The sequence below is a fragment of the Suricata suricatta genome, chromosome 12 (genome assembly GCF_006229205.1).
Source record: "Suricata suricatta isolate VVHF042 chromosome 12, meerkat_22Aug2017_6uvM2_HiC, whole genome shotgun sequence".
Taxonomy (NCBI): domain Eukaryota; kingdom Metazoa; phylum Chordata; class Mammalia; order Carnivora; family Herpestidae; genus Suricata; species Suricata suricatta.
In genome coordinates, this window is record NC_043711.1 from 55,355,342 (window position 1) to 55,382,414 (window position 27,073).

A 27,073-nucleotide genomic window follows, 5' to 3' on the forward strand; every position below is an offset into this window, starting at 1 on the left:
TTAAAAAAAATTAACATAGGGACACCTGGGTGGCTCAATCGGTTAAGCATCTGACTTCTGCTCAGGTCATAATCTCACCACTCATGGGTCTGAGCCCCGCATTAGACTCTGTGCTGACAGCTTGGAGCCTGGAGCTGCTTCCGATTCTGTGTCTCCCTTGCTCTCTGCCCTTCCCCCACTCTCACTCTATCTCTCTTTCAAAAATAAATGTTAAAAAAAAAAAGAACATAATGCTATTGAAACAGAGCCCACAGGAGGTCCACCTCCTGCACACCTGTGCCTCTCAAACTTCACAGGCACCTGGGAGCAGGTCTGGGGCCAGGCCTGAGGTGTTCCTTTTTTTTTTTTTTTTTTTTTTTTGTTCATTCCTTTCCTTTTCTCTTGCGCTCTGTGTTTTGTTTTCAAACTCTTCAGACATCCATCTAGCCAGATATGTTTCTGCGCATGTAAAAACCAGCTGCCAACAGCCCCACAGCCGGATTGGATGGCCCTGCCTCCCTCCACATCCCGCCAGCGGAGTGATTATAGCGGCAGATTACCTTGTCAGTCCTGTTCACTGCAAGCACACGCTGAATCCCCTCCTTGTCCACTCTCACGTGGCCTCTGTCCGTCTCGGTTAAATGCCGTCTAGGTTAAATGCCGTTCTGTATTTAGCACCATTTAAAGCTCTTTGCTTCCCTTTCTCCTTCAATATCTACTGCCTGGCCTTAGTCTGGTTCCAGAGCTTCCCACACAGGCCCTGGGTCTGGGTAGACACTTAACCCTCCATGTACTGTAGGAATTTTAAAAACATCTTTTTCACATACAACTTTCCTTTTTTAGTTGTTGTTTATTCATTTTTGCAAGAGAGACAGAACATGAGTAGCGGAGGGGAAGACACAGAGAGAGACAAGAATCTGAAGCAGCTCTAGGCTATGAGCTGTGAGCACAGAGCCTGACAAGGGGCTCGAACTCGGGAATGGTGAGATCGCGATCTGAGCCAAAGTCAGACGCTTAACCAACTGAGCTGCCCAGGCGCCCCTCACGGACGACTTTAAACGGGGTCTTGATCTTTTTGCCTTTAACTGTTTCTCATACTTTTTCCCTGCAGTTTTTCTTGAATGATCCCACTCCTCTGAATTCAGTTTTTGTGGTCCCTTCCACACTCTAACGCGGAGTCTTAGACAGGAGCTGACCCCGCACTGCCGATTAGCCTTTCCTGTTGCACATCACTCAGCTTGCATGTAGGGAGCCGTGCGGTACAGTCAGCCCTGCACAGTCATGACAGATTCCTGTTGGGCTGTGGCTCTTGACACAACAGGGTGTGTCTTCGGGACTCTTGCTGCAGCTGTGGTCAGAGTGGATCCCAGGAGGCTGGGCTCAGGCCTCGAGGCCCTCCAGGGAGAGTCATTGGCCACCTCAGGCCATGGGGGTTGAGGACAGAGCTGAGGGAATCCTAGGCCACAGCACCTGGTGTGTGTGTCCCGTGGGGCATGTTGCCTTTGTCCTTTCCAGCCTGGGTCACCCAGTAAATTCCCCAGGACTCCACAGGGGTAGGTCTTCCTACTCAGACACATTTCGGCTCTACCTAATGAAAATTAGCTCTTGGAGAAGAGGACCTATCAATATAGAAAATTGATAGATGTCAGAGGAAAGGGGAGGACATTATGAAGTACAAACTTCTAGTTACTTTTAAAATAAGTCATGAGGATGTAAAGTACAGCCTATCGAGTGTAGTCAGCAATACTGTAACAGTTTTGTGTGGTGGCAGATGGTGGCTGGAATGATCACGGTGAGCATCTCATAGCATGTATAAATGTCGAGTCACTGTGTTGTATGTTTGAAACTAGTAGAGTATTGCAGGTCCAGACTTTGAAAAAAATTTTTTTAAATAGAGAAAAGTTCTTAGGTCAACATAGCACTCATCCAGAGATCTGGTGGCTAATGTTTAGTATTCAGTGTAAATCAAAATTCTAAAAAAACCTGTGCAGTTATTGCTAATTAATGCAGCTTTACATTTATTTAATGCTTTACTGTGTGTGTGTGTGTGTGTGTGTGTGTGTGTGTGTATACATATATATATGTAGGTGCCCAAGGCTCTGTTTCTGTGCCCCCTTGTAAGGAAAGCATGGTAAATCCCACCCCTGATCATACACACAGCAATGCACGTACACATACCCCAGAAGCAACTGAAATGCCAGGCTTAGCTCAGCACACAGAGGGGATGAGGCATGTTCCCAAAAGCCAGCTCCAAGCCTTAGACTCTTCCTTACGGCAGAGCAGAAAGTGACAGAGATCTTTCCTCTGACTTTTCACAAATGCAAATCCTTCCAGGAGGGTCTCACCTACAGCCCCTGTCACAACACTCTAATTAGCAGCTCATACCTTTGCAAGGTTCAGATAGCAGCCAGCCCCATGTGTCAGGCAACAGGCTATGGAGATGTCCAGGGAATGAGGGATGCCTGGAAGGGCAGGATGGATGTCTCCCTGGCGGAGGAAGGGAGGAGCACAGTGGGGAGCTACAGGACAGGGTGTGGCTTCAGGACTGTTGCTGCGGCCTGCGTGATGAGAGCGGATATCAGGAGGCTGGGCCAGGCCTGGAGCCCCACCAGGGACAGAGTCATTGGCTGCCTCAGGCCAGAGAAGATCAGGAAGACAGAGTTTGAAGACGTGCAAGGCCCAGAGCAGGTTGAATAACAAGACCCTTGTTCATTCTTGAAGGGTGGATCAATAAAGTCAGAAAGCTGACCTCAGGCTTCCATGGGTCCTAGTCCAAGTTGGGGAAACAGGCAGGTCAGCAGAGGACTGCAGTGCGCTGTGTGTGGGGAATGCCGCCACAGCGCGAGGTACCGAGCACCGAGAAGGGAAACATAAGCGCCGCCCTGGAGGTGGGAGAGGAATGACATCGCCCGGCAGAGGGGACATCGTTGGGTCTCAGAGCCCGAATCGGAGTTTCTCAGGTGGGCAGGTAAGAACTGGTGGAAGACACAACACAGAGAATAAGATGGAGGCTTGGAAGAACGGGAGTCATTGTAGGTGAAGGGCAGAGCCCACCGGGGGCTGTGCCAAGGTCATTCATTAGGAAGGGAGAGTTGGAGGCTACTCTGCAGACAGTGGGGAACATGGGAAGCTTGAAGCCAAGAGGCGTATTTAAGGACTGCTCCCACTGCGGCATGGAGGGTAAGCGGGGAAGGGAAAGAGGAGTCACAGGGGGCTGGTGTGGTGTACGAGTGCAGTATGCCCTCCTCAGATAATAACAGGCACACAAAAGCAGTGGCAGTAGGGGGAAGGAAGGTCCTCAAGAGGCATGAGGAGGCAGAGGTTCCTGCATCTGGTTGCCAGCTTGATCCGGGGACCCCAGGAGGAAGGACCCAGTGATCATTGGCAGGTCCCCATTCCAGGCACTGGGCAGGCAGTGGTGGCGGACGGTCAGCACAGGAGATGTGGGGGGTGGATGGGAGAGAATACGAGAGGAGGTTTGAAGAGGTGGAGAGTTTGGGAAGTGGACTGCCGGACAGAAGGAAAGAGGAGACAAGACTGGGGTCATATCTCTGAGGGAAGCCGGGGCTGAGCGGAAGCCCAGTACCCAGCTAAGACTTATGAATGGATTCTGCAGCAAAGCTACAGAACTTATGGCTTAGAACTTATGGCTTGTCTCCTGAAGGCTCCAGGCTCCACGGGGCTGACACTGAGGGGCGAGGCTGACTCTTCAGCACTGATGTGTGGTCACATTTGTCACACCCTCAGGAAATGACCCTCGGCTCTCTTGGGTCACTGCAGGGGCCTCCAAATGGCCTGGCCACTTCCACTCTCTCTTCCCAGTAGCCTCTTTGTGACACAGCAGCCAGTGATGGTTCCAGAGTGGAAGTCAGATCCTATCAGCCCCTGGTCGAACCCTCCAGTGGTTTCCTGCCAGCCCTCCTGTCTTTTCCCTGCATCTGTTCTCCTCTTGATCGTCTTCCAACCACACTCCCCTTGCTTTCCCAAGAACCCGTCAAGGGTGTTTCTACCTTAGGTCCTTCCCCAGAATCTTATTGCCTTGTTCACGTCTACCCCAGGCCACCCGGGCAGAGAGGCCCAGGTCAACCACTTTGGAGTAGCTCCCCCCCCCATCTTGTTGTTTCTCATCCCCTTAACCTGCTGTGTCCCTTTATGGCACTTCTGAGTTGTTTTCTTGTTTTTCCATTTCCAGATTGTTAGCTCTGTGAAGGCAAGGCTTTCATGTCTTGTTTGCTGCTGGGTCCTCTCATTGCACAGCAAAATACTGGTGGGATGAATAGAGGGCACAGATGAGCCCTGATCCTTGTAGCCGTGGTTCACCACACCCTCAGGGTGCCCCTGAAAGATGGGTCTGCATTCTCCCCAAGTAACACATGCAGGGAGGGGGACCTGTTCTTCCCATGCCACCGTGGACTCTGGAGCCCAGGAGCCTGGCGGGATGGTGGGCTCTACTCTGGGGGTGAAGGGTCATGGGCATGGCCAGAGGCATGCTTGGTACTGGGGAGATGTGCCTGTTGGGCCTGGCAGCAGCTTCGCTGGTCTCTAAAGTTGAGACACAGTTACCTGCCTCAGTAGGAATTCAAGGTGAGGAATTCAGTCAGGAATGCGAGATAAGGTCAAGGTAGCTAAGTTGCATGGAAGGCTCAGCTGAGGTTACAGCTCTAGGTTTGTGGCTCTCCTGGGATATAGCGGTGTGGGGGTCCCAGGTGGGGCTGTCCTGGGATATGGGGGGTGGGGATGCTAGGTGGGGCTGTCCTGGGTGGTGCAGGAGTACCCCAGTTTGGGCTGTCCTGTTGGGGTGGGAGGCCTGGGGTGTGGCCTGCCCATAGATGGTTGTGACAGTTGGGATGGAGGGCCTGGGAGTGAGGAGACCATGGAGGAAGGAGCTTGAGCATTGAAAGATCCCAGGTGGACATTGCTGAGTGCAGGCAATGGAGGGAAAGACTGTCAGCTGTGTACCCCATCCAGGGTATGTGCCAGAGCAAGTTTGGAGAGAGGGTCTTTTCTCCACCTATACCCAGGAGGAGGGAGGGGACAAAGATGTAGTCCTGTGGCTTCATAAATAGCCCAGCACCAGCTGTTTAGCCATTTAACAAAACTGAATTTCCATTCCTTTACCAACTATGTTGCTGATCATATGTCCTGAGATTGAGAAATTTTTGTGTTGACTCTTTGGACTCTTTACAGAAGATTCACATGCATTCCGTCTTTGTGTTTTTTTATTCTTTTCAAGTCAGAGATTCTTCAAATCCTGAATACATTAAGTTTTTTCACTCCCCTTAAAATGTAGCATTCCTGTGAGCTTCGAGAAAGTTGGCAATTAGGCGGCGATTTCCGTATGTCCCGGGTGACCAGCCCTCTGCCACGGTGGCAGCACCTCGGGATGGGGCACTCCTGTCCTCACTGAGTCCTGTCAACATCTGGAATAGTTCTGAGCCCTCACCTTTGGGCCCTTCCGTAGTCTGCATTAATTTTGCTGGCCATCTTCCCCTGCTCTGGGCAGCCAGGACCCTGTGCTTCTCATTGTTCTATGTGTAGCCACACATTGGCTTTGAATTTTGTCTGCATGGCCTTTGACTTGTTAGATTTCTTCCCAGGGGGCAGCTCGGCACAGACGGAAGGACATGGCACTAAGTGGGAGGCTGATAGACCCATTTTCAGGTCCTGTCTCCTTCCCTTGAAGTTCTGGCCCCCAGGGCGGGATTGTTTGCCTCTCTGAGCCTCCTGTCCTCATGTAGCAGAAGGGTGGACCTTCCTACCTTGAAGCACTGCTCTGGGTGAGAAGGGGCCAGCCCACTGGAAGGAAGTCCCTGCTACAGCGTCTGGCCTGGGGGCTCCTGGTGAATCTCATGGGCGACAGGTCCTCACTGGGTTGTATGGTTTTCTCCTCGGTGCCTGCAAGGCGCCTGGCACAGAGCCCCAGCTCAGCAGACTTCCTCCATCCACCAAACAAACAACCACACCCCGCTTGTGTTTTCACGTCTTCTCCGGTGGTACCGACCTCCACTTCTATTTTTGCACCAAGTTTTTATTGAGGGCTTACTATGTACCAAGCATTGTTAGAGACCCTGGGGATAGATCAGGGAGCAAAACAGGTAAAAACCCCTCCCTTCGTGGACGTCACGTCCTCACTCTTTCACTGTTTCCAGATCTCTCGTCCAACTGTCTTTGTTGGTTAATACACATTTGGCTGTTAAGTTCTCAAAATATTTCTTGAGCGTTCAGTCTGTGCCAGGCACTGTTCTAAGTATTTTATAGGCATTATCTCATTGGCATCTCTACCAGTTCCCACACCACCACATGAAGGAGGCCCTGTCACTGTTCTCGAGTTACAGATGGGAGGCGGAGGGGGCAGGCCAGGGGGCGGGGGGCAGGCCCGTGCTGGACCGCTGCAGGGGCTGCGCTCTGACTCCAGGGCCTGCACCCCTTGCTGCCCCAGCAAGGATGGTCCTTAGGCCTTTATTCAGTCTTTCCCATCTGACAGAAATGCCTCATGGACATTCTCCCCTGACACCATGCAGAGGCCCACACACACAGTAGGTGTGTCTACATGGCCCCCCGGAGTTTCAAGGCCAGGAGCCATTCCCCTGGTGATCATCACAGTGACCTCTGCTGTTGTCTGTTCCAGGACAGCTACCCCTTGCTCCACTGCTGGCGGGTTAGCCCAGCACCCCCCAACCCCACGCCTGCCACACCCTGCCCTGCTCGGCCCCCTCGTGGCCCCGTAGCGGGGCAGCAGGACTGCCTCTGTGACCCACACCGTGTTTCCTCATCGTCCCCTTCTGAGCCCTCTTGCTGTGCCTCCCCTCACCATCACGCTCTCTTTTGATCTTGCAAACCCAGGCCCTTGGAGAAATCAGACAGTATGAAATATGAAAACTGCCTGGGAAGTAATTGAAGAAACACTGTGACTTTTGAAACCCATGGAGATAACACTCACACCTTCTTACTCACATTATTTACTTTTTAATGGCAGATTTAATTAATGGAGATCAGGTCTCCTAGTTTCAGATGTGCCTACGGAGGAGCTGGAGGAGGGGGCGGGAGGGGCGGCTGTTTCTCCGGCGGAAGGAAAGACTCCAGAATTGGGAATCTGGAGTCTGACATGGAAGAAAAGTCACTCAGAAATCATTGCTCACGGTCTCTGGATGCTCATTAGCGTGTGGGGAATCAGTCAGTGCACTTGGGGTCTCTCCCTGCTGCTTTCCGTGTCAGCACTCCTCGAGGGCACAGTGCAGTGGCCACCCAGCTCCTGTGGGATAGTGCTGCAGGCGAATCCAGGCTCCCTGCTGGTACCACACTCCATCATCCACACAGCCTCCAGAATGTTCTCCGAAACACACACCTCCCCTGCCACTCCCTCATGTAAAAGTAAAGCCCGTGGGCTGAGGTCCCGGCTCTCAGCCTGCAGTGGAGACACGTCCCTGTCCCCAGATGCCCAGGTCCCCGGTTGTCTTCGTCTCTAGCCCCTGGTCCAACTAGAGCATCTACCGTGTGGCGCCCCACCCTCTCTCTTGTTTACACGACCCCCTCTCATCATTGACCCATTTCTGCTCATCATGTAAGACTTAGTGAGGTAGAAGTGGAAGTCCCCTCTGACCTAAGAGTTTGACTTCTAGAATGCACTCCTCAGATGTGCTCCCTCACGTGCAGAGCTGAACACACCGTGATAGTGGGACCTGCAGTGGGGTGCCGTTCAGCAGGCGAGATGAGGAGCGGGGCCTTAGGTGCGCGAGGGCAAACCGGCACTTGGACACTGAGGCAGGGCTCAGGGGCTGCACTGGCCAAGTGGCTTGCGGGTCGCTACCTGCTGCCCTTTGTGCTTTTGCCTTTTTCAAAAACACTATTTTATATAAAAAGAGTTTTCTAGGCCTCGATTCAGGTGCCGCCCGACTGTCGTTTCTGGTGCCCCTGCAGCACCTGAGACAGCTAGCTGAGCAGCCCACTATAATTGTGACATGGTGCTGTTTGGGGGTGGGGGGGCTGCTGGGATCCTCCTGCCGTTGGGGGGTGGGTGAGCTTGTCTGGAAGCCTCTGGCACTTAGCGGGTGTGTGGTGTGCGCTCGGGTGGCCCTGTCCTCCAAGAAGCCCCCCAACGGTGGGAAGGTCCCGGCATGTGCAGGGTGCACTGCAGCAGCCTCGCTAGGGCCTGGTAGATGCCAGCAGCAGGCGCAGCCTTCCGGAGGCGTCAGGTGAGCGGGGCAGGGGATACCCAGCGGTGCATGGCCCCAGCGCCTGCGCAGGCGGGTGCCATAGCAGATATGGCGGGGAGGGTGGGTGCCACGGGAAGGGAGTTCCTCTGAGTTGCTCTGGGTAACAATACAGGAAGCTGCAGTGGAGTAATCACCACCACTTCTGGCCTGTGGGCACATCCTGTGACAAATCTCGCTGACCACACGTTCCGCCTGCACTCACAGACCACTCACTTGCTTGCTGAGCTCACCCTGGCCAGGCCATGTCCATGGAGATGCCCGCAGAGGGGCACTAGGCTCCTGCCAGCCCGTCTGGACTGTGGGGACTCCCTTGGAAAGGGCCGTAGACAGGCCTGGGGCCTCAAAGACAGTGGCCTGATATGTCTCCAAGGAGGAGAAGGCCTGAGCTGGGAGGCTGTCTTGTGGCAAAGAGAACCAGCCAGAGCAAAAGGAGAGCTTCATAAGGCCTGTGTGGCTTAGAAAGTTCAATGGCACTATGACAGTGGCTACAGTGGACAGAGTAGGCACTGTGAGCCCAGCACATCCCAGCTCCCTGTGATGGAGTGGGAACCCTGTCTTACCACTGGGAAGTGAGTGATTCACCCAAAGAACACAGCATGTGTCAAAGCGAAGATTAAAATGTGGTCCTACCGGCCATGTGGTCTTCTGTGAGGCCTGTGAATGGAAGGTTCACACTGAATATCAACGATCCCCATAAAGGGCACCACAGAAGAGCATCTGCGTGGAGCAGGACGCGAGGCCTTGCAATGATTCCCATTCGTGTCCTTACCCCCACACCTAGGACAGCCCACAGTGGGTGAACGTCAGACCAGTTGAGGCAAAATCATTATCTCTTGGCTAGAACATCAGGGCTCCAGAGAGAAAACATGGGGCAGCTCAGAGTCAGCACAGACCCACAGACTGGGAGGTGGGGCAGGAGAGCCCCTGTGTGTGCCCGGCCTGTTGTGTGCTGGGAGCATTCACGTTTCTCATTGGCTATGCCTCAGGGCCACTGGAGAGAAGCACAGGCACCTCCTTAGTTCAGGGCTGAGCACCTGCCTAGGCTCACATAGCAGCTGGAGGTGAACCGCCCAGCACTGGGCTCACCCCAGTACAGCCCATACCTAGGTTCCTTCTGATGTGGGCCCAGGCATTCCCTCAGGGGCACATGTGCCCGTGGTCCGTCCCCCTTGGCTCTTCCCAGGGGCAGGTACCAGGATGGGTGTGATGGCGAGGTTCCCACCCAAACTCTGTTTTCAGTACTCTGTAGGTTCCTAGGAGAGGTGCTTTCCACCCCTGCCTTGGTTACCTTCTCTACAGATGGATGACAGGGTGCCTTGGGGGTAGGGCACATCCCTTGCATTGCTCTGGTCTGAGCACCTATTGTCTTTTCCGTTTTGTCTAAGGAGCAACTGGTTCCTTTGGGGCCAGGCTATCTCTGTGCATGGTGGAGTGGGGAGAGCCAGGCTCGGGGTCAGACAGTCCCGTGCAGGAGCATGGCTCTGTGACTTCAGGGTCCTTTGACCTGCCTCTTGAGCTTCTGGTAAGGACTGACCCATGCCTTTGGGAGGCACCGGAGCCAGAAGCTTTGGTTTACCCATCTGTGTGATGGGGATAACCAGCCCTCGGATGCAGGGCCTGTGAAAAGTCTGGCTGACCCAGGCCTGTAGACAGTAGGCAGGCATCTCATGGCCTCCATGCTGTCTTCTCACCCTCACTGCGGACATCTGACTGCCAGCGCCTCATGGGCTGCCTCCTGGAGTGTCACCCTCAAGACCATCTGCTGCAAAAAGTGTTCACTGTGAGCCTCAAGGTGCTTCACCATGAGTGTGGCGGCCAGTAGGGCTAGCATGCACATTTGCGGCAGCCTCTTCTAGAAACAAGTGGGGTGCGCTGGGTTCTGAGCCTCTGAGACATAAAGACATGGGAATGACTCACCCAGAGTCATGCTGTGGTGGCCTCGGGGCTTCCGCCCAGCTTTGTCATATCGCAAGCCTGGACTGGTCTCTACACCGGTCTGCTTCTGCGTGTGCACGCTTCCTACGCAATCTCAGGAAGGATGGAGGGCAAACCTTGGGAACCACTCTGCCCTGGGCAGACCGCCACCAGGCCAGGGAGCATGGCGGCCACGGTGGGCAGCAGAGCCCACGCCCCATGGGCTGTCAGGCACTGGAGCCCCAGCCCTGGCACCGCCACTTGCCGTGTGGCTGTGTGCAGTCACTTCGCCTCTAGGCAGCAGAGCCCGCCTATGAAACGGGTTGGACCAGAACAAATCTCAGTAAACTTTTTCATTAAAGATAGTGGATATTTTAGGCTCCGCAGCCCCTCTGGTCACTATTTCAGCTGCTCAACTCTGTTGCCATACCACGAAAGCAGCCACTGATGATGTACACACAGATCAGGAGTGTGGCTGTGTTCTGATAAAGCTTTACTTGCCGAATCAGGTAGCAGGCCAGGCTTGCTCACCGGCAATGGCTTGCCGACTCCCAAGCCAGAGCATCCACTGGTCCTTACAGAAGCTTTGCTACTCTGGAGTTCTGTGGCCGTGGTTTGCCTGCTGTGATGGGAGCCAGACCCAAGCCGTGGATCAGTCACCAATCTGCTTTGATGCTGGTCCCAAAGTTAGCATCTGTCGATTTTTAGTGCTGTCTCTCCCATGAGGGAGCCAGAGGGAAATTTCAGTCTTTGGTAATCAGTTCTGTTTTTCTCTTTGTAGAATGCTGAGATATATAAACAGTCTTCACAGCAGTTCCACGAGGCAGCTTCAAAAATGGAGGACACCATAAAGTAAGACTTGGTTTATTATTTTTTGTAAACTTAGCCTGTATTTGTAGGCATCACCACCATGGGGCTTGGAACCGGCCACTGCCTGCCTGGTTTCACATCTCGATAATAATGTGGACAGCCGTGTGCTCCTCGGTCACTCTCCTGGCTAGGAGGCAATCACCGATCATCTGTGATTGGCCAGGTGACTACTTGGCTCCTCCCTGGCCCCCTGGCAATGGGCATGGGGCTGCGGCGAATTGGCAGACTTGTTTCAGACACTGAGGACTGCGGGCTGCGCCATAGAATGGCCATCGGCCTCTCAAGGAAATCAGGGAAGGGGTGTTGCTGCCCGCCCCCCATTTGTGGAGGTGGTTTTCAGACCAGCCTGTTCCCTCAAAGTGCCTCCATGCACCTGGTCCCCAGCTGTGCCCGTCTTGCATGCTAACATGCTTAGGGTGGCCCCCTTTTCATTCCTAGAAGGACTGGGGCTTGGGGACACTGCTGGCTGGCTCAGGTCGAACGGTGCTGAGCGCCAGCGTCCTGTCCCCATCTGTTGTGCTCCTGCGCTGTGAGGGAGGCCTCAGAGCCAGAACATTGAGGAGTGGGAGGCGTGTGCCATGTGTGTCCATTACATGTGCTCCCTGCTTCAGGGTGAGGCCACAGGAGGGCTGCTGGGGAAGGGCGAGCCAGGCCTGGAGCTATGGGTCCTCTGTGTGAATGTGGTCTCTAGGGACCAGCCAACTCCCTCCTCCTCCCTCAAGGAAGGGCCTTTCCCTCCCAGGCTTAAATCAGTGTGTTCCTGGGGCAAACCAGTCACAGTGCAGCGTGGCGAGGGATGTGGTATGGTGCCACAAGAAGGAATCATCAGAGGGAGGTCTGGGTGACAGGGAGGTGTCAAGCACTTAAAAATACAGCTCCTGACACAAAGTGTGCAAGGAACCAGGAAGGGACAGTGGGGACAGATGGACTCGGTACAGATCTAGGGTAGAGCATGGCATCCCCAAAGCTAGGGGACATAGTGCTAGAGCTGCATGGACATCTGAAGTCAGGGGACATAGTGGCTGGAGGTGACCACAGAGTAGCTCTGGGGAAGAACATACAGTTATCTTGGGACATCAAGTCCTAAAGCAGTAATAGGGGATTCAGAGAAAGAACTTTCCAGTAGACAGGTAGAGACCAGAAAGGTCTTGCATCTGCCCATTGGGATCCCACAGGGGGTTCTGGGTGTAAGCAAGTGCCATGAGCCTCCCAGACCTCTAGGAATGGAATGTTCCAGCCACCCTCTCAGACATGCACCTGGTTGGCTCATCCCAGGACAGAGAAATATTCAGAATCGTGATTAGTAAGAGGGAGAGGTTGGGAAGCAGTCACACCCCAGAGGCTATGGGGTGAAAGCCACCCCAGTAATGTGATGGCGGAAATGGGCAAAACCACAGTGTAGCCCTTTGCCCGGGCCCACCCCCTGGGCCTGCCTATGGGGCAGTGATGCTGGACTGCACGCCCCCCCCACCTCCATCCCTCCATCCTTGAACAGCCTGCCAAGGGAGGACACTCTGGGGAGAAGCCAGACAACTTTACTGTCAGGGACCACACCGTTCTGTCACCCGCCGTGTGGCCTACCATCCTGAGTGGGGCCTCCTGGGCCCCTGGTGCCCTGCATCGGTGCATTGACTGGGCTGTCAGATCCTTTTTCATCCTTGTGCTTCTTTGCAAGTATTGTCTTAATCCAAGCAATGTGAAAGGTTTTTTCAAAGATTTACAACATCCCCTGAAAATCACTACTTACTAAGCACAATACTAAATGGTAGGCACCCTGCAAGGCACTTCAACTCCAACTCTCATTCACTATTGCTGGAATCCCACAGAGGAAGAAGTGAGGCTGAAGAGGGGGCCTAAGTCCCTTCTCTGGCCTATGATTCCACTCCAGGTTGGGGTTGAGCGAAGCTTAGATTGCTCCAGAGCCGCTGCTCTTCTCTGTCCCTCGGGGGCCCCGTAGGAATGTGAGATGGGTGTTGGGATGGGGCTGAGAGGCTGCTTAGGCTTGAGAGTCCAGCAGACCTGGACCCTGCCCTTGCCCTGCCTCTTCCTGGCCAGTCCCATGACCTTGGGCATGATTTCCTCACATGCACAGTAGAGACGAGACCCCCTCCAATGCTTTGCATGAGATAGCACATAGGAAATATGCCTCCGATGGCAGCATTTGGTGGCGGTGGCAGTGGCAGTGTGACTGTTGCTAATAATGACAGTCCTCTGAATCACTCGCAGCACCTAGCTTGGTATCGCGTGGCACAGATTTCATAAATACATTGAGTTTACTAAAAAAATTTTTTTTCTTTTCCCAGAGTAAACAGGAAGCAGTGTAGAGTTAAAAATTATTTTATTTAAACATTAGGCTAGAGGACAGAATCCTTGATTGGGAGATTTCTTGGATTAGCAAATGATTGTAAATTGCATCGTAAATGCCACAGAAATAAATGCCAACTGCCGACAGCAGTGATAGTTCTCTTCCAAGACAGTGAGCATCTTTGAACAACTTGGAGTAAACTGAATGGTTACTTAGGTGGCTAATTAGATGTCCATGTCTTCGCTTAACATACATGTATAGAGTGCCTACTGTTTCCCAAGTACCATGCCAGGCACTGGTGATCAAACAATAAACAAGACAGCTTTGGTTTCTGTCAGCAAGGAGCTTAGAGCATTTGGGGAATGACAGACAATATTGTTAAATTAATGCACAAAAAGCAATTGCCCAAACAATGATTGATTCTAGTAATGAGCCATGAAAGAAAATGTTTGAATTAAAAAGCATGTGTCTGAGGACCCTAACGCAGACTTCATATTTTGGGAAGTCTTTTCAGAGGAAGTGACTTTTAAACTGACTCCTGCAGTACGAGGGGGCGTGGCCAGAGAAAGTAAGGGGGTAAAGAGCACTTCAAACAGGTTTGTCCTGTGCAAAGGGCCAGCAGCAGGAAGTAATTTAGCATATTCAAGGAATTAAAGGGCCAGTGTGACTAGAGAGGGATGATGAAAAGAGACAGACTAGGACAAAGCTCTAAGAAGTCAGCAGAGGCCGGACCACACAGGACTTTGTAACCCTGTTGAGTCTTTCACTTGTAGCCTGAACACAGTGAAGCACGGGCTCAGCTTTCTTTCTTTCCTAATATATTCATTTGAGGCATTGACCTCTCTATAAACACAGCGTTAGTTACACCCTAAGGTTCTGATATATTGCATTTTCCTTAGAATTTTGTTCAAAAATTTTCTAATTTTTATTCTAATTTCTTCTTCAACTCATGGGTTATTTCAAAAGGTATTGCTTAATTTTCAAATGTTTGGTAATTTTCTAGTTACTTTTTTCCAAAAACACTTGTATTTATTACGTCTCTACCCCCAACTGGGGCTCAAACTCGTGACTCCGAAATCAAGAGTCGTATGCTATACCAACTGAGCCAGCCAGGTGCCCCTCTAGTTTTTTTCTTAATAATTGAGTTTCTGTTTAATTCTGTGGGCAAAGAACATACTGTAAATCCTCTAAAATTTTTGGATCTTCCTTTATGACCATGGATATGATCTGTTTTGGGAAGCCCTTTGTGTACATTTAAATAGAATGTGTATTCTCCCAATGGCTATAGTGGTCTGTGTTTGTCAGGTTAAGTTAGGCAGTCATGTTCAGATTTTCTGTATCATTACTGATTTATGGATTTATGGTTTCTTTCTGAGATCCTGTTCCTTCTAACTAAAGAACTTCTATAGTGTTTCTTTTTGTGTAGTTTGGCTGATTATAAATTCTCTATTTTTAATTGGAAATATATTTTAAAGAATGTGGAAATCCTTTCTTTGAGTTCCTTCAAGATATCTTTACATTCTGATTGGATACCTGTTTTTTCCTGGAGAAGTCAGCTATTGATACTCTTATCATCCCTTTTTGGTAATTACATTTTTTCCTCCGATTTTTAGCTTTTCTCTGTCTTTAGCTTTTTAGCAATTTGACTATCGTGCCCCAGGAGTCAATTTTCTTGCTTTTTTTCCTGCTTGGGGTTCATGTGTTGGGGGTTGATATTCTTTTGTTTTAGAAATTTCCCAGCCATCATCTCTTCAAATAAAACTCTGCTCTGTTTTATCTTTCCTCCTTTCTGGTATTTAAGTTACATGTATTACTGTAACAGGCTTGTCCCTGTGCCTTTTTTTTCTGCTTTTCATCATTTTTTAAAAAACGTTTCCAGTTGTCACCTGAGTTTTTTCTGTTGACCTGTCACTCCACTGATCTTTTTAATGTGTCAAGTCTTTCTTACACCTATTTCTTGAATTGTGAATTTCAATTATTGCATTTTTTCGATTCTAGAAGTTCAATTAGATTTTTTTTTTTTTTTTTTGGATTCCCAGTCTCTGATCAGATTCTGGGTTTTGCCATCTGTTTTCTTGAACCTATTAGATGTAGTTATTTTGAAGTCATCTGAGGGTCTGTTTCTATTGTCTTTTTTTTTTTTTTAACCTCTTGGTCCTATTTGTGTGCCTGGTAATTCTTGACTGAATGCCAGGCATTGTGACGAGACCATGGAGGCTCTGGAGTTTGCTGTCCCCCGCCCCTTCCCCCCGCCTCCCCCCGAGGGCTCTGCCCTGTTCCCTGGCGGCCACCTGAGGGACTGGGCTGACTGGAGGCTTTCTGCAGTTTTGGTGAAGCTCAGGCTACTCCTGACTTACCCTTCTTTCTAGGGCATGTCTTTCTAGGGCTCCAGTGCACCTCCTCTGTTGGTGAGCTCTAAGCCCCCATTTTTGCTTCCTCAGCTCTGTGAAACTTCTAAAAATTCCATTTTGCCTTTTAGTAGCTTTTACTTTGCTCCTTAGCCTCTTGCCTTGAGTAGCTCAAGAATGTGACAAATGCCTTAAAAGAGGAAAATCCCTGAGTGTTGGTTCACTGTATTTTAGCTCCCTTCACTGGTCCCTCAACACCTAGCTGCCTTGGCAGCATTGAACTCCAAGGGAATGTTGTCTGTCTCCAGTCCTATGAGATTGCCAGAAGCTGGCTTCTCTGCACTTTAGCTGAAGCTGTTTGCCCAACTTTCAGCCTCTCTTCCTGCACCACAAATTGCCAAAAACTCGGTGGGGACAAGTGGCTCCAAGAATGAGCACGTACCTCTCTACAATTCCCTTCCCTTCAATAATCTTGGCCCTCAAGGCTTTCTTTGTCTTACTCCTTAGGTGCCTTAAACGGATTTTTTTTAAATTTTGGAGAGTGTGTGTGAGTAGGGGAGAGGGGCAGAGAGAAAGAGGCGGGGTGGGGTGGGGGAGAGTGAGAATTTTAAGCAGGCTCCATGCTCAGTGTAGAGCCTGACACGGGGCTCAATCTCACAACCCCAGTATTCTGACCTGAGCCAAAATCAAGTGTTGAATGCTCAACTGACTGAGCCACTCAGGCATATCTTAATGGATTTTTTTTTTAATTTCAACTTTTAAAATTTCTTTCTCAGAGTTGAGTGTAGCTCTTCTCCAAGCCACTTCACTGTAGATGGGAGCAGAAGTCCTGACTTAACTTTTGAGGGATGATTCGTTTGCCAGTGACCATGCGAGCTCGAGGAAAGAGTAATAAAGCAAAGTCAATCCAACCCCAGTTAGCAGCATGAGACACCGATGGCGTGGGTGGCCCTCCCAACTCTCCTCGGGCCTGACAGACTTCCCTGAGGCCTGCTAAGCCTGTCGTACGCCTCAGAAGATGCCTGTCAGAGGGTCAATGGGAAAACTCAAGCCGAAAGAGGAATGTTGTTGGTGAGGCCAGTATTCACAGTCCAGGGACTCCTGGTTTGGAAGAATGCTATTGTTGGGGTAGAAGTAAATATGGAAAGTGTGTTTGCATGCGCGCACACACACACACATGCACACACGCATGCGCGCACACACACACACATGCACACACGCATGCGTGCACACACAACACACACACACACGCACCCCTCTACCTCACAACAGCACAGCAGGCAGAACTGCTCAGATTTTCTGAAGGAAGAGATTAAGACCCCAGGGGACATCCTGCATTTATTGTGTCACATCTATTTTTTATGAACACCTTCACTGCTCTTCCCGCGGGATTCGTTCAGAGTCTGTCTCGACTGCTTCCCGTCAGGAAACTTGGATGGTCCCCCCCTTGGCCTCACAGAGAGCCACCTCTCAAAGAGTCCGAACAATTGAGTTGAAGGAAGAAGGTTATTAACTGTTTCCTGAAACGGAGTCATTGTGCTGCAGACTTTGACCCGGAGAGTTAACATGGGCATGGGCGTGGGGACCTGGGGACTTGCTGGGGCTAAGCCGCTGGGAAGGGTGGGGGAGGGTCTCACCTGAGCCAGTACATCCTCAGGTGCTCTATTTAGTGAGCTAATGACAGATCGATTACCTATTAAAACAACAGTTACTTATTTCAACCCCAGATAAGATAGCATTTTATCTCAGTTCATCCCAATAATGTACACATTAGGCTGATTTCAAAAGCTGTCTCTCTCTCTCTCACTTCTCTTACCTTATGTGACTTTTTAAAAGGAGCATTTTCTATTCAGAACTTTACCTACGTGTGTGGTTTAAACTGGCCATTTGAGAGGTTAAGGCATTACAGCCCATCTAGTAGTTCATTTAACAGATCAAAATTCAGTTAGTACATTTCTTTAGAAAGCTGCATGCAGCTGCTCTGCTAGGCACTTACACAGCCCCGGGGTCTCCCCTTCACAAGTTCTTACGGCAGACACCATTGTGTCCCATGCTGCAGGTCTGGAAACTGAGTCAGCTGACCTCTCAGGCTCAGTGTGCTAGTCAGTAAAGCAGGGAATTGTGGTGCCTGTTTGTCCACGAACTGGCATCTGTACGGAAGTACTCTAGGACACACAGCCAGGGGGGCAGAGCGGGATTTAAATGCAGGCCCCTATGAGTCTAGCTCTTTTCTACTCTACCAAGGTACTGCCTCCTCAGGAATTTGCATGACAAGGGGATTAGCTGCTTGCTGATTAGCTGATTCACTGACTTCCCCCAGGGCTGGTGCTGTAAATTCCCGTGTGTGTGTGTGTGTGTGTGTGTGTGTGTGTGTGTGTGTGTGTCCCTCCCTCTCTTCCTCCTGCCCCCCCTCTTTGCAGGCATTTACTCCCATACCAATGTCACACAGAGCTGTGCCTCTATTGTAGCAAGAGAAAGATGCCAGCAGAGTAAACGCCTCAACAGGGGTGGTACTCCCTCAGGCCAATGCCTTAGCCTTCTGGAAGTGTGTGGACCACCGCTGGAGAGCCTCAGTGGCTTCAGATGGCTTCATCTGGGAGAGGAAGAGGTTGGCATCTTGCCTGTGCCCCATCCTTGGCCCTGGCAGACATCACCAGGCTTCCGGATGTGCTCTCCAGACTCCTCAAATTCAGGAGTTCTAGCCGCTGGCATCCCCTCTTCCAGACTGGCATTCAGGGTGAACTTCTTTGCCACCCTTGGACCAGGTGACTTCAGAAGACTGAGTTTCCCAGTCTGAGACTGCTGGGTTCCTGATTTCATCAGGCCAGAATCTGTGGAGTTATTATTAGAGATCCAATTTTCTGTTTAGAATGTGCCCCTTTTCTCTTCACAAATGATGCTTGCTTTTCAAAATCCAACTTCAGCGTCTGTGTGTCTTCCCTGGAGGTCCATTCAGAATCGTACTTTTCTCCGCATCCCCAGTGCTCAGCCCAGGACTAAGCTGTGACAGACGCTCACCAAGCATGTGTTGGGTGGGAGGAAGAGCTGATGCCCACGGCATAGACTTCGGGGCTGGGATTTAAATCAAGTAGTTGGCTGTCTAAGCACCTTCTCTGTGGAGGCTTCTGCCATGTGCTGCCGGGCCCGGTGGTGGCGTGGAGGTGTGGGAGGCCTGCCTAGGGCAGGGCTTGTGGTCACACAGGTGGGTGCATTGCCAGCCATGCTGCCGGGTGTGTGGCCTGCATCAAATGACGTCACTGCTCTGAGATATATGTCCCTGGCTGCTGAAGGTCATTTTGAGGGCATCATGAGGCAATTTGTTAAGCACATAATAAGCGCTCAATAAACAGTAGGTATTACTATATAGACACTCATATTTTAGTGAGAGAGACCGGAGTGCAGCAGCCAAAGGGGGTATAGTCCCTCGGCTCATAGAGCGATTCAGTGGCTACCTGGGTCTGGAACCACAAAGGAGGGGAGACGCTGGGACCCCCCCCCCGGCTCTCCTTTGGGGGACATGCCCCACAGAAACCCTTGTGTGTATGCACAGGCAGCCCCGGGCAGGGTTCGTGTGGGCCCCGGTCCCCGAAGTGACAGACTAGGAGCAGCCTCGCAGCCTGTGAACAGAGCAGTGGACAAGCATGACCTTTGTGACTGGGAGAGCAGGTGGTGGTTAAGGGACGAGCCGGCACCGTGTGCACTAGCACAGGGGTGCTTGGGAGGCTCGGTGGCTGAAAATGCAGGCTGTGTCTCCTGTGCGTGTGTGCACGTGACACACGCACGCCAGCACTCCCCCTGCTCTGCAGGGGCATGCAGCTGAGGCAGGTGTAGAGAAGAAAGTCTGAGAGAACACACTCCAAACAGAAAACAGCAGTGACTCTTGGGTAGTGCAAGGGCGTATTATGAGAGGGGCCAATGGGGACAAACACACACACTTATGTACAACTTGTGTCATTAAAAATCAATAAGAATATAGAGCTATTTCAAGAGAAGAATCGATGACAATTTGAGCCAAAGGAGAGGGAGGTTCCCAGGACAGGTGGGAACCAGATCCCAAGCTGACAGCTGATAGGACCACACACAGAGACAAGAGCTGGCCCTGGAGCTGGGTTCCTGGGTGTCCCTTTGCATGTGTGCACGTGTGTGTGTGTGTGTGTGTGTGTGTGTGTGTATACATGTGTGAGTATACGGGAGGGGACATATATGTGTGAGTGAGTGTATGCGAATGAGTGTGTGGGCGTGCACATGTGTGAGTGCATGCGTGTGTGTGTGTGTGTGTGTGCGCGCGCGCGTATATGTGTATGTTGTCTTCTGATCAGGGCTTGGCCTCTAACTTGCCTGGTACCCTTTTCTTGAACTTCCCTTCCATTAAAGACCGAGGCTGTTGGACCAGATCTGTGGTTTTAAATGTCCTTTAGCTGTGGCTTGTTAAAAAATCTGTGACAAGTGAGGTGTAGTTGAGCTACAATGCTGGGTGGAGCCAGAATGTGCCGGGACCCTGGGGTCAGAAGCCCCGCTTCTGGAAGGCCAAGGGTCCAGTGGCAGGCGGGCTTGTTCCCTTCTGGGCCCCCTCCGCTGCCTTCATGGGGGCTCAGCCGCTCATGTGGGGTCCTTCCAGTGCTGCTAGCCCAGTTTGGGCTGACATGCCTTCCCACTGGTTAGCAGGGAGGTGACAAAAGGGGACTCCTGAAGAAGGCAGCATAGTTTTTTGCTGGCAGGCGTAGCCAAGTTTCCATTTCCAAAGTGGAAATGGTACCAAGTGAAGGGAACCTAGGAAATCAGCTGTGCATTCTCTGTGTCACATAAACCCTGGAGCCCTGGGCACTGGTGAGGAATGGCCTGCAGCAGAGATGCCTAGGGAGGCTCCAGAGGGTGGAGGCCCCGGAGGGCAGAGGCCACAGTGCTTATGGGCCAGGCAGAGAAGGGGAAGGGCAGGGAGGGAGATGCCTGGCCAGAGGACGCACCTGTATTCCTCTGGGAAGGAGACACTGACTGGTGCCAGGTCTAGAGCCTTGAACTACAGCTTGAAAATTTAGGTTAGATCTAGGGAAGGACTTCCTGACTTGCACTGAGTGATTATAACAAAATGATTGAGGGAAGGAAGCCATGCAGCCTTTATCTTCCTCTGGAGATGTTTAAGGAAAAGCAAGTATTGCTGTCTACCCAGAATGTGGTATGTCCCAGCCCTCTTCCCTGGCTGTTCACAGATAACAGAAGGGTCACTTCCTCTGCATCAGCGTTCTGTCTCAACCTCCCCTCACTGGCTGACTGCCAGTTTCTCCCAGGGGGAGTTTCCTAGTGGTTTGCTCTCTACCCCTTAGGACAGGGCGGCCACCCCCACTTCTAGTGACTCATTCCGTAACCCCTGCTCTGATTCTGATTTGTGGGCCACCATGCATGGAAGGAAACTGGGGAGGGCCTAATTATACTTGCCCATAACCTCTGGTTATGAAAATGTTTATAGTCGCTTCTCTTTAGAGAGAGGATTAGGTGGTGTGATCTGGGGCTGCTGCTCAGGCTTGTGCTGGCTACGATGTGTGCGTAGTAGATGAGACGTGGTCTTCGCCTCCGCTGAGAGCACAGATGTACCCCCTGCTTGCCACCTGCCCACCCAGGATTGGTTAGCTGCGTCTCTGATGGGCCCTGTGGAACCTGGGGGCCGCTGGGACATCTCCTGGGGCACCCCTGGGAGCATTGTTGGACACTTCTGTGTTCAAGCATTGCGTTTCACTGGACTATGCACTTTTTATGGGCAGGAACCTTGTTTATTCTAACTCTTTGTAACCCCGGGTGCAGTACTTGAGCCCTCGGTGTATACTGAGTGAGCGGAAGGCACAGTTACAGCGGGACAGGAACATGGCAGCCAGGAGCAGTTAATCCTGCGGGAGCGGGAGCGCTGTGGGGCTTCAGAGCTGAACTCACGTTTGTGCTCTGCAGTCAAGGGCCCATGTGAGCGCACCCTGAGCGAGTCCCTTCCCTGCAGGGTACTAGAGGAAGGTAGGGCATTGGTCAGGGGAGAGAAGCAGATACTGAGGAGGCGGGGATGAGGCTCGAGGCTCGGATGCGGCTGGAAGGATGGGTGGTCCGGATGTAAAGGGCCTTCCGTGTGTAAAGAATTTGGAATTCGCCCTACAGGCAGTGGCAAGCCATAAAAAAGCTTTTAAGCAGGGAATTGATATGATCGAATTTGTGTTTCAGAAAGATAACTGGCAGCCAGCGTCTGGGAGATGAAACAGTAATGGTGTTGAGGTAGGAGGCAGGAAGCCCACTTAGGAAGGCGAGGCAGCACCACTAGCCAGGATGACTCACTGCCCAGCAGACAGGTGCTGAGGGCCCCGTGCAGGCACGTCCAGGGTGCCGCCAAGAGCTGAAGGAGGGCCTCCCTTGCTCAGGGTGGCGAGACGGCCGCACAGTTGGCCGTGAAGTCAGGTGGTTCTAGGGAGCACTGTGAGGAGGGTAAAGGGGTGATGTGACCCAGGTACCTGGGACGTCTGGACAGAGGGCAACAGTGAGCAACAGCCAGGGGCCACACAGATCCCAGGCATGGGCGCGGGCATGGATGATCCCTGGGGGACTCTGATTGCCAGGCAGGGAGGCTCCTGGCCATTGCGGCAGGAGCATGGGCCCCTGGGGGCGGGGGAGGGTTTGCTCACTCTCTCCAGGGCTGCAGGCAGGGGAGGGGCTCCCTAGATACCCCTGCACCAGAGCAGAGAGGGGCAGGGGAGCCTGTCCAAGAAATATAGGGGGGACAGTCAGCAATGGTCCTGTTGGGTTTGAAGCTTCCAGAGCCAGTTCCCCGGCCAACCCCACTTGACCAGCTCTGAACAGTAGCCTCGGCCCCAGGGGAAGGGCAGCCTCGAGGGGCAGCAGGCCTCTGCTCGGTGCTCTCTTACTGCTCAGAGATCCATGACTCAGGAAACTGGACTTAGAGCCGACAGTTTGTTAATCCTCTCCCCTCAACAAAGACAAAAATGGCATTCCATTCCCAGCTCTATTAGCAGACTCGCCTTGGGAATAAAGCCCGCCATCCCCAGGGCCTGGCTGGGCTCTTTTCCTTTGTGCCACTTTTGTTTTCCTCGGACTGTTACATTTAGATTAGCTTCTGGGGATTAAATGTTATTACAGTAGAGGAATCGTTTTGTGTGTGTGTGTGTGTGTGTGTGTGTGTGTGTGTGTGTGTGTGTATGTTTTTAAGTCGGTAAAGAGATTAGGGCTTAGTATTCTTGTCATTAGACTTCTTTTTCCTAATATTGTTGTCTCCCTGTTCCCATTCTTAAGAGAAGGCTTTTGTTTGGGTTTCTTCAGGGCCATTTCTGCCTCAGAAGGAGCCGCCTCATCAGAAGCAGGGCCTTTCTGTCTCACTTGAGGATGGGCCTGGGCAGGATGGCACCCACCTTGCTCTCGTTCCTCCCAAGGAGGGAGCCCTGGCACGGGGTCAGGAAATTGTCAAGTAGTGACATGGTAGCAGAAGTTAAGAATTCCCCTGAGATCTGGTCGCTGTCAGCCACATTGCCCCTCATTCAGCAAGCCACAAGAGCTCTGGGCTGCAGAGGAGGCTGCCAGCAGGACCCACCACGGTAGAGGCTGGACGAGGCTGGTCTCTGGAATGTTCCAGAAGGATTTATTTCCCCTGCAGCACCCTATAAAAGCATACCTATTTTAACAGACTTCAAAGTTTAGTGGAGGCTGGTGTCTCAGGTGGTTAGGTTTCAAGAACCTGACAGTCTGCGGGGCCATGGGAAGAAAGTCTGGCAGGGGTGATGCAGGCTCTGACGGTGGGGGTCTCCGTCCGTCCACACCAGCAGGAGGGCCCTCCTTGGAGGGTTCACATTCAGAGAAATGGTGTATGTGGTGTGGCTGGCCTTTACTAATGCTCACCCCAATGCTATAGGGCCAGGCTGGAGTGGCCCCCGAGAGACCTAACTTGACCTGTGGCCATTGATTGCTGGTTCTATTGTACAAAAATGGCCTTCTGTTTCTGGTATAGTCAGATCCAAGGGAGCTGAGACCCATGATTCCAAGTCTTCTCTGTAACATCCAGTCCCTCTGGGAAGTTGGGGGTGTCTGCCCTGGGCCATGACTCCGAGGGCCTCTCTAAAGTGTTCCAAACATCACTCCCTCTGTCACACCCCCCACCCCCACCCCACACAGATGAGATGAGGTTCCGAGTCAATCTGCCTGGTGGCATCCATGGACCCACAGCCCTCAGGGTCATATAATCCAAGCCTAGATACAGGCGCTCCTTCCCGGGGTGCTTGCCCAGGAGCTCTGCTGCCTCTGGGGAATGTGCCCTGGTCCCAGCACTTGTCCTTACTAAGCTTTCGGTTCATCTGTCATGGGCCTGACTGTTAGAGAAGTTCTGTGTCTGGAGAGCCTCTTGGGTCTGCCCCCTGGGACTTTCTAGAGCATGCCAGCCCTACAGATATTGAAAGGGAACTTTCACGTCCCCCTCCACTTCCACTACTCCTTCAGCTCTACCTTCTAGCACTAATGCTTAATTCCAGAAAACACCCAAAAAGGCTCTTGCCTGGCTTCCAGTCTCCGTCCCCACTTCCCTGTGCTCCCTGTTAGCAGCAGACCCGAGAGCCAGAGCCAGATCCCAAATACAGTGCTGCCCTCACCGTCCTTGTCTAGAAACTAGGCTCTGCCCATGATACACTTGCTGGGCTGTTGCACCATATTAATTTGATCATCCACTGCCCTGTTAGCTGGACCTCACTGACCATTCATACGAAGCTTCAGGCAAACTCCTGTCCATGCACGGTCACTAAGTGCTCTGGACTTGGCTTAAGACCTCCTGTTTATCCTGAATAAACTTCATTTGGGGTAGATTTAGGCTAGCCTATACACTGCTTATTTGGACGGATGAATTCTGCCATCTGATGTATTTATCATCCAGTCTAACTCTGTCTTCTGTAAACTTGCTAAGTCGTCTTCTCTTTGGTTAAGTCACTGATGAAAATGTTAAGTTGTGCACGGGTCAAAACACAGTGCCAATAGAGACCTCCTTCAAGGCTGACCTTGCCCGTGTTGGTCCAGGAACTCTACCAGTTCCTAACATAGTTCCTGGGATCCAGCCCACATTATTCCTCCTTTACCACCAGACTGAGCCATGTGGATGGAGGCTGGGGCTAGCTGTATGGCCCCGGTGTCCCAGCTAGGATCCCTGTTACAGGCCAGAGGAGAGAGTATGAGATGAAAACTTTTGGACTGCCTTGTCTGTTCCTGCGGATCACCTCGCCATTTTCTAAGTGCTCTGAACCAGCTGTTCTAGAATCTTCTCTGGGCTCACCTCCATTTTATGGAGTGAGCCTGTTTTGAAAACCATGAAATGGAAGACTATTCATTTCTAGTGTTGCAGTGCCCCTCATTCTTCAGGATTCTGTAGAGGTCACCGTGGCAGCCTGGTGGCCCAGACCTCAGGCTCTCTTGGTGCAGGCATGGAGAGGAACTTGGCCCTTGCCAGTCACCTTCCCGCCTGGAAGACTCTGTACTTTTTGGCTAGGATCTGTTGTGTATCCTGGGAGGCGGTAGGGAATAAGAAAGGGGGCTTTGAAGCAGAGAAGCTTGAGTTAAATCCTGATCATGATTCTCACTTGTTGGTTGAAGCTTCGCCCGTAGTCTCTGTAAGGCGTTGTCCTCTCCTCTATAAGAGGGGCAAGCATCCAGAGAGCCCACAGGGCTGTTGTGAAGACTAAAGAAGCAAACTCTGTCTGTCCCTGCTCCTTTTTTCTATGTCGTTGTCCTCCACAACTCCGTCTCCTTTGGAAGCAAGACAAAACTCAACCCATAGCATACCTCTACCCATCTGGTCCTGCCCCTCACTGTACCCTCTCCTGCCGCCTGGTTGGTCTCCTCTGCCCAGACTTGTCACCGCCAGGCCCTGGGCAGCAGCCTCCATTCTTGCTGCATGGGGCAGGTCTCCATGGAGCAGGACACAGAAAAACATGTAGATCTACCTGTCCTCACCCCTGCTGTACTGGGTCCCCTATCTGCCCCTTCCCAGGGAAAAGCCTTCTGCCGGTGAAGTCCCCCTGGGATTTCTTATTTCCTAGAAGCAGCAAATGCCCTTTGTGCTTAAACCAGTTTGAGGTTTTGCATATGGAAGTGAAGATTCTAAATGTGCCTTTTCTTTCCATCTTGGGCCCACCCCCAGATCCTCAGGGCCCACTTAGAGTTGGCTTGGTTTTTCAGAGCTTACCCCCTGGTCTCGTGTCAGCTCTGCTCTGGTCTTGGGTGGTTAGGCTGGTGCATGGAAGTCTACTCATTGTTGGGGTTCTTTTAGGGGGTCACAGGGACAGATGCACCTCAGGGCCACTCTGGCACTGCCCTGAGCCTGTGGAGCAGGTGAACTTTGGTCAGAAGGCCTCCTCTGTCCATCTCCCCAGAACATTTCGGGTAGACATGCCCGATACTCTCTGTTCTTCTTATGGTTGCATCCCAGCTATCCCCAACCTCCTGCCTCCAGGTCCCTCAGAGCTCCCATTCTCTGCAGTTCATTCCAAGCTAAAGACCAGAAGAAAGAGAATCTGGTCAACATTGGCTTCCCAGCCCCTGGGCTTATCCGCACTGGGAAGGTGGGGCTGGGACAGACACCACCTCAGCAAGGATGGGATTCTCTCGGTCTCCAAGAGCACTGCCACCTCCGGGCTCAGGGAGATGCTCTTGCCCTGTTTGTGTGATGAGGAAATGGGCCCAACCTGGCTAACATGCCTGAGGGTGTTGAGTGAGGAAGTAGTAGGGCCGGGATTCAGGGCCCAGCCTTCCTGCCCAGAGCCTGGGTGCATTGGTCTTTTCCTGCAGCAACCCAGAGCTCGGGGTGACAGAGGCTGTAAGGAGCTCTGTGATGTGGTCCAGAGCAGGGGGCTGCTTGAGGGTCTTCACTGGGCCCTTCTGTCTGCAGAGCCCATCCGTAGCCCTGGGGACATGGTACTCTGCAGGTCTGCTGCGCTGATGAGCCATCATCGGAGGCTGTAGCTGGCCATGTGTCATGTGCCTCAGAGCCTGTGGGATGCCACTGGGGGCCATGGAATCTGAATCTTAAACAAGCATCCCTATGATTGGTACGAGGCCTGCAGTTGAGACCTGCTGCCAAAGTGAATGTACCGCTGCCAACAAATTAATCCCTTCTCCAGAAGAGCCCCAGGGAACGCCAGTAAATCCATCCCCGCTTCTGAATTGCTTCAGCGGCCCTTCTCTTAAAGCCAGGAGTCCTCCCCCTGCCCAGACCCCTCCGCAGGGTCAGGCCTGAGTAAGGAGAGCCTGTAGGGACCAGCGGCCCTATGGGAGGGAGCACAGCACTCTGAGGTCCGCGGGGTTGGCATGGGCTCTTTGGGTGGGCACAGGGCCTCGTGCCGCTGTGCCGGAGCTGCAGGGCAGCCCGCACGCCCTGTGGCCAGGTGGCACCAGGCAGCCGCAGATGGACTCACACAGACCTGGAAACT

At 52.1% G+C, this 27,073-nt stretch overlaps 1 protein-coding gene across 1 annotated transcript in view; it reads left to right on the top strand.

The window, feature by feature from the left end:
- Positions 1-27,073, top strand: part of CHCHD6 (coiled-coil-helix-coiled-coil-helix domain containing 6) — a 231,928-nt gene that overhangs the window by 179,098 nt on the left and 25,757 nt on the right. Inside the window, exon 6 of the mRNA XM_029918640.1 lies at positions 10,888-10,958. Within this exon, the coding sequence (XP_029774500.1) occupies positions 10,888-10,958 (71 nt within the window). The remainder of the gene's footprint in view (positions 1-10,887; positions 10,959-27,073) is intronic.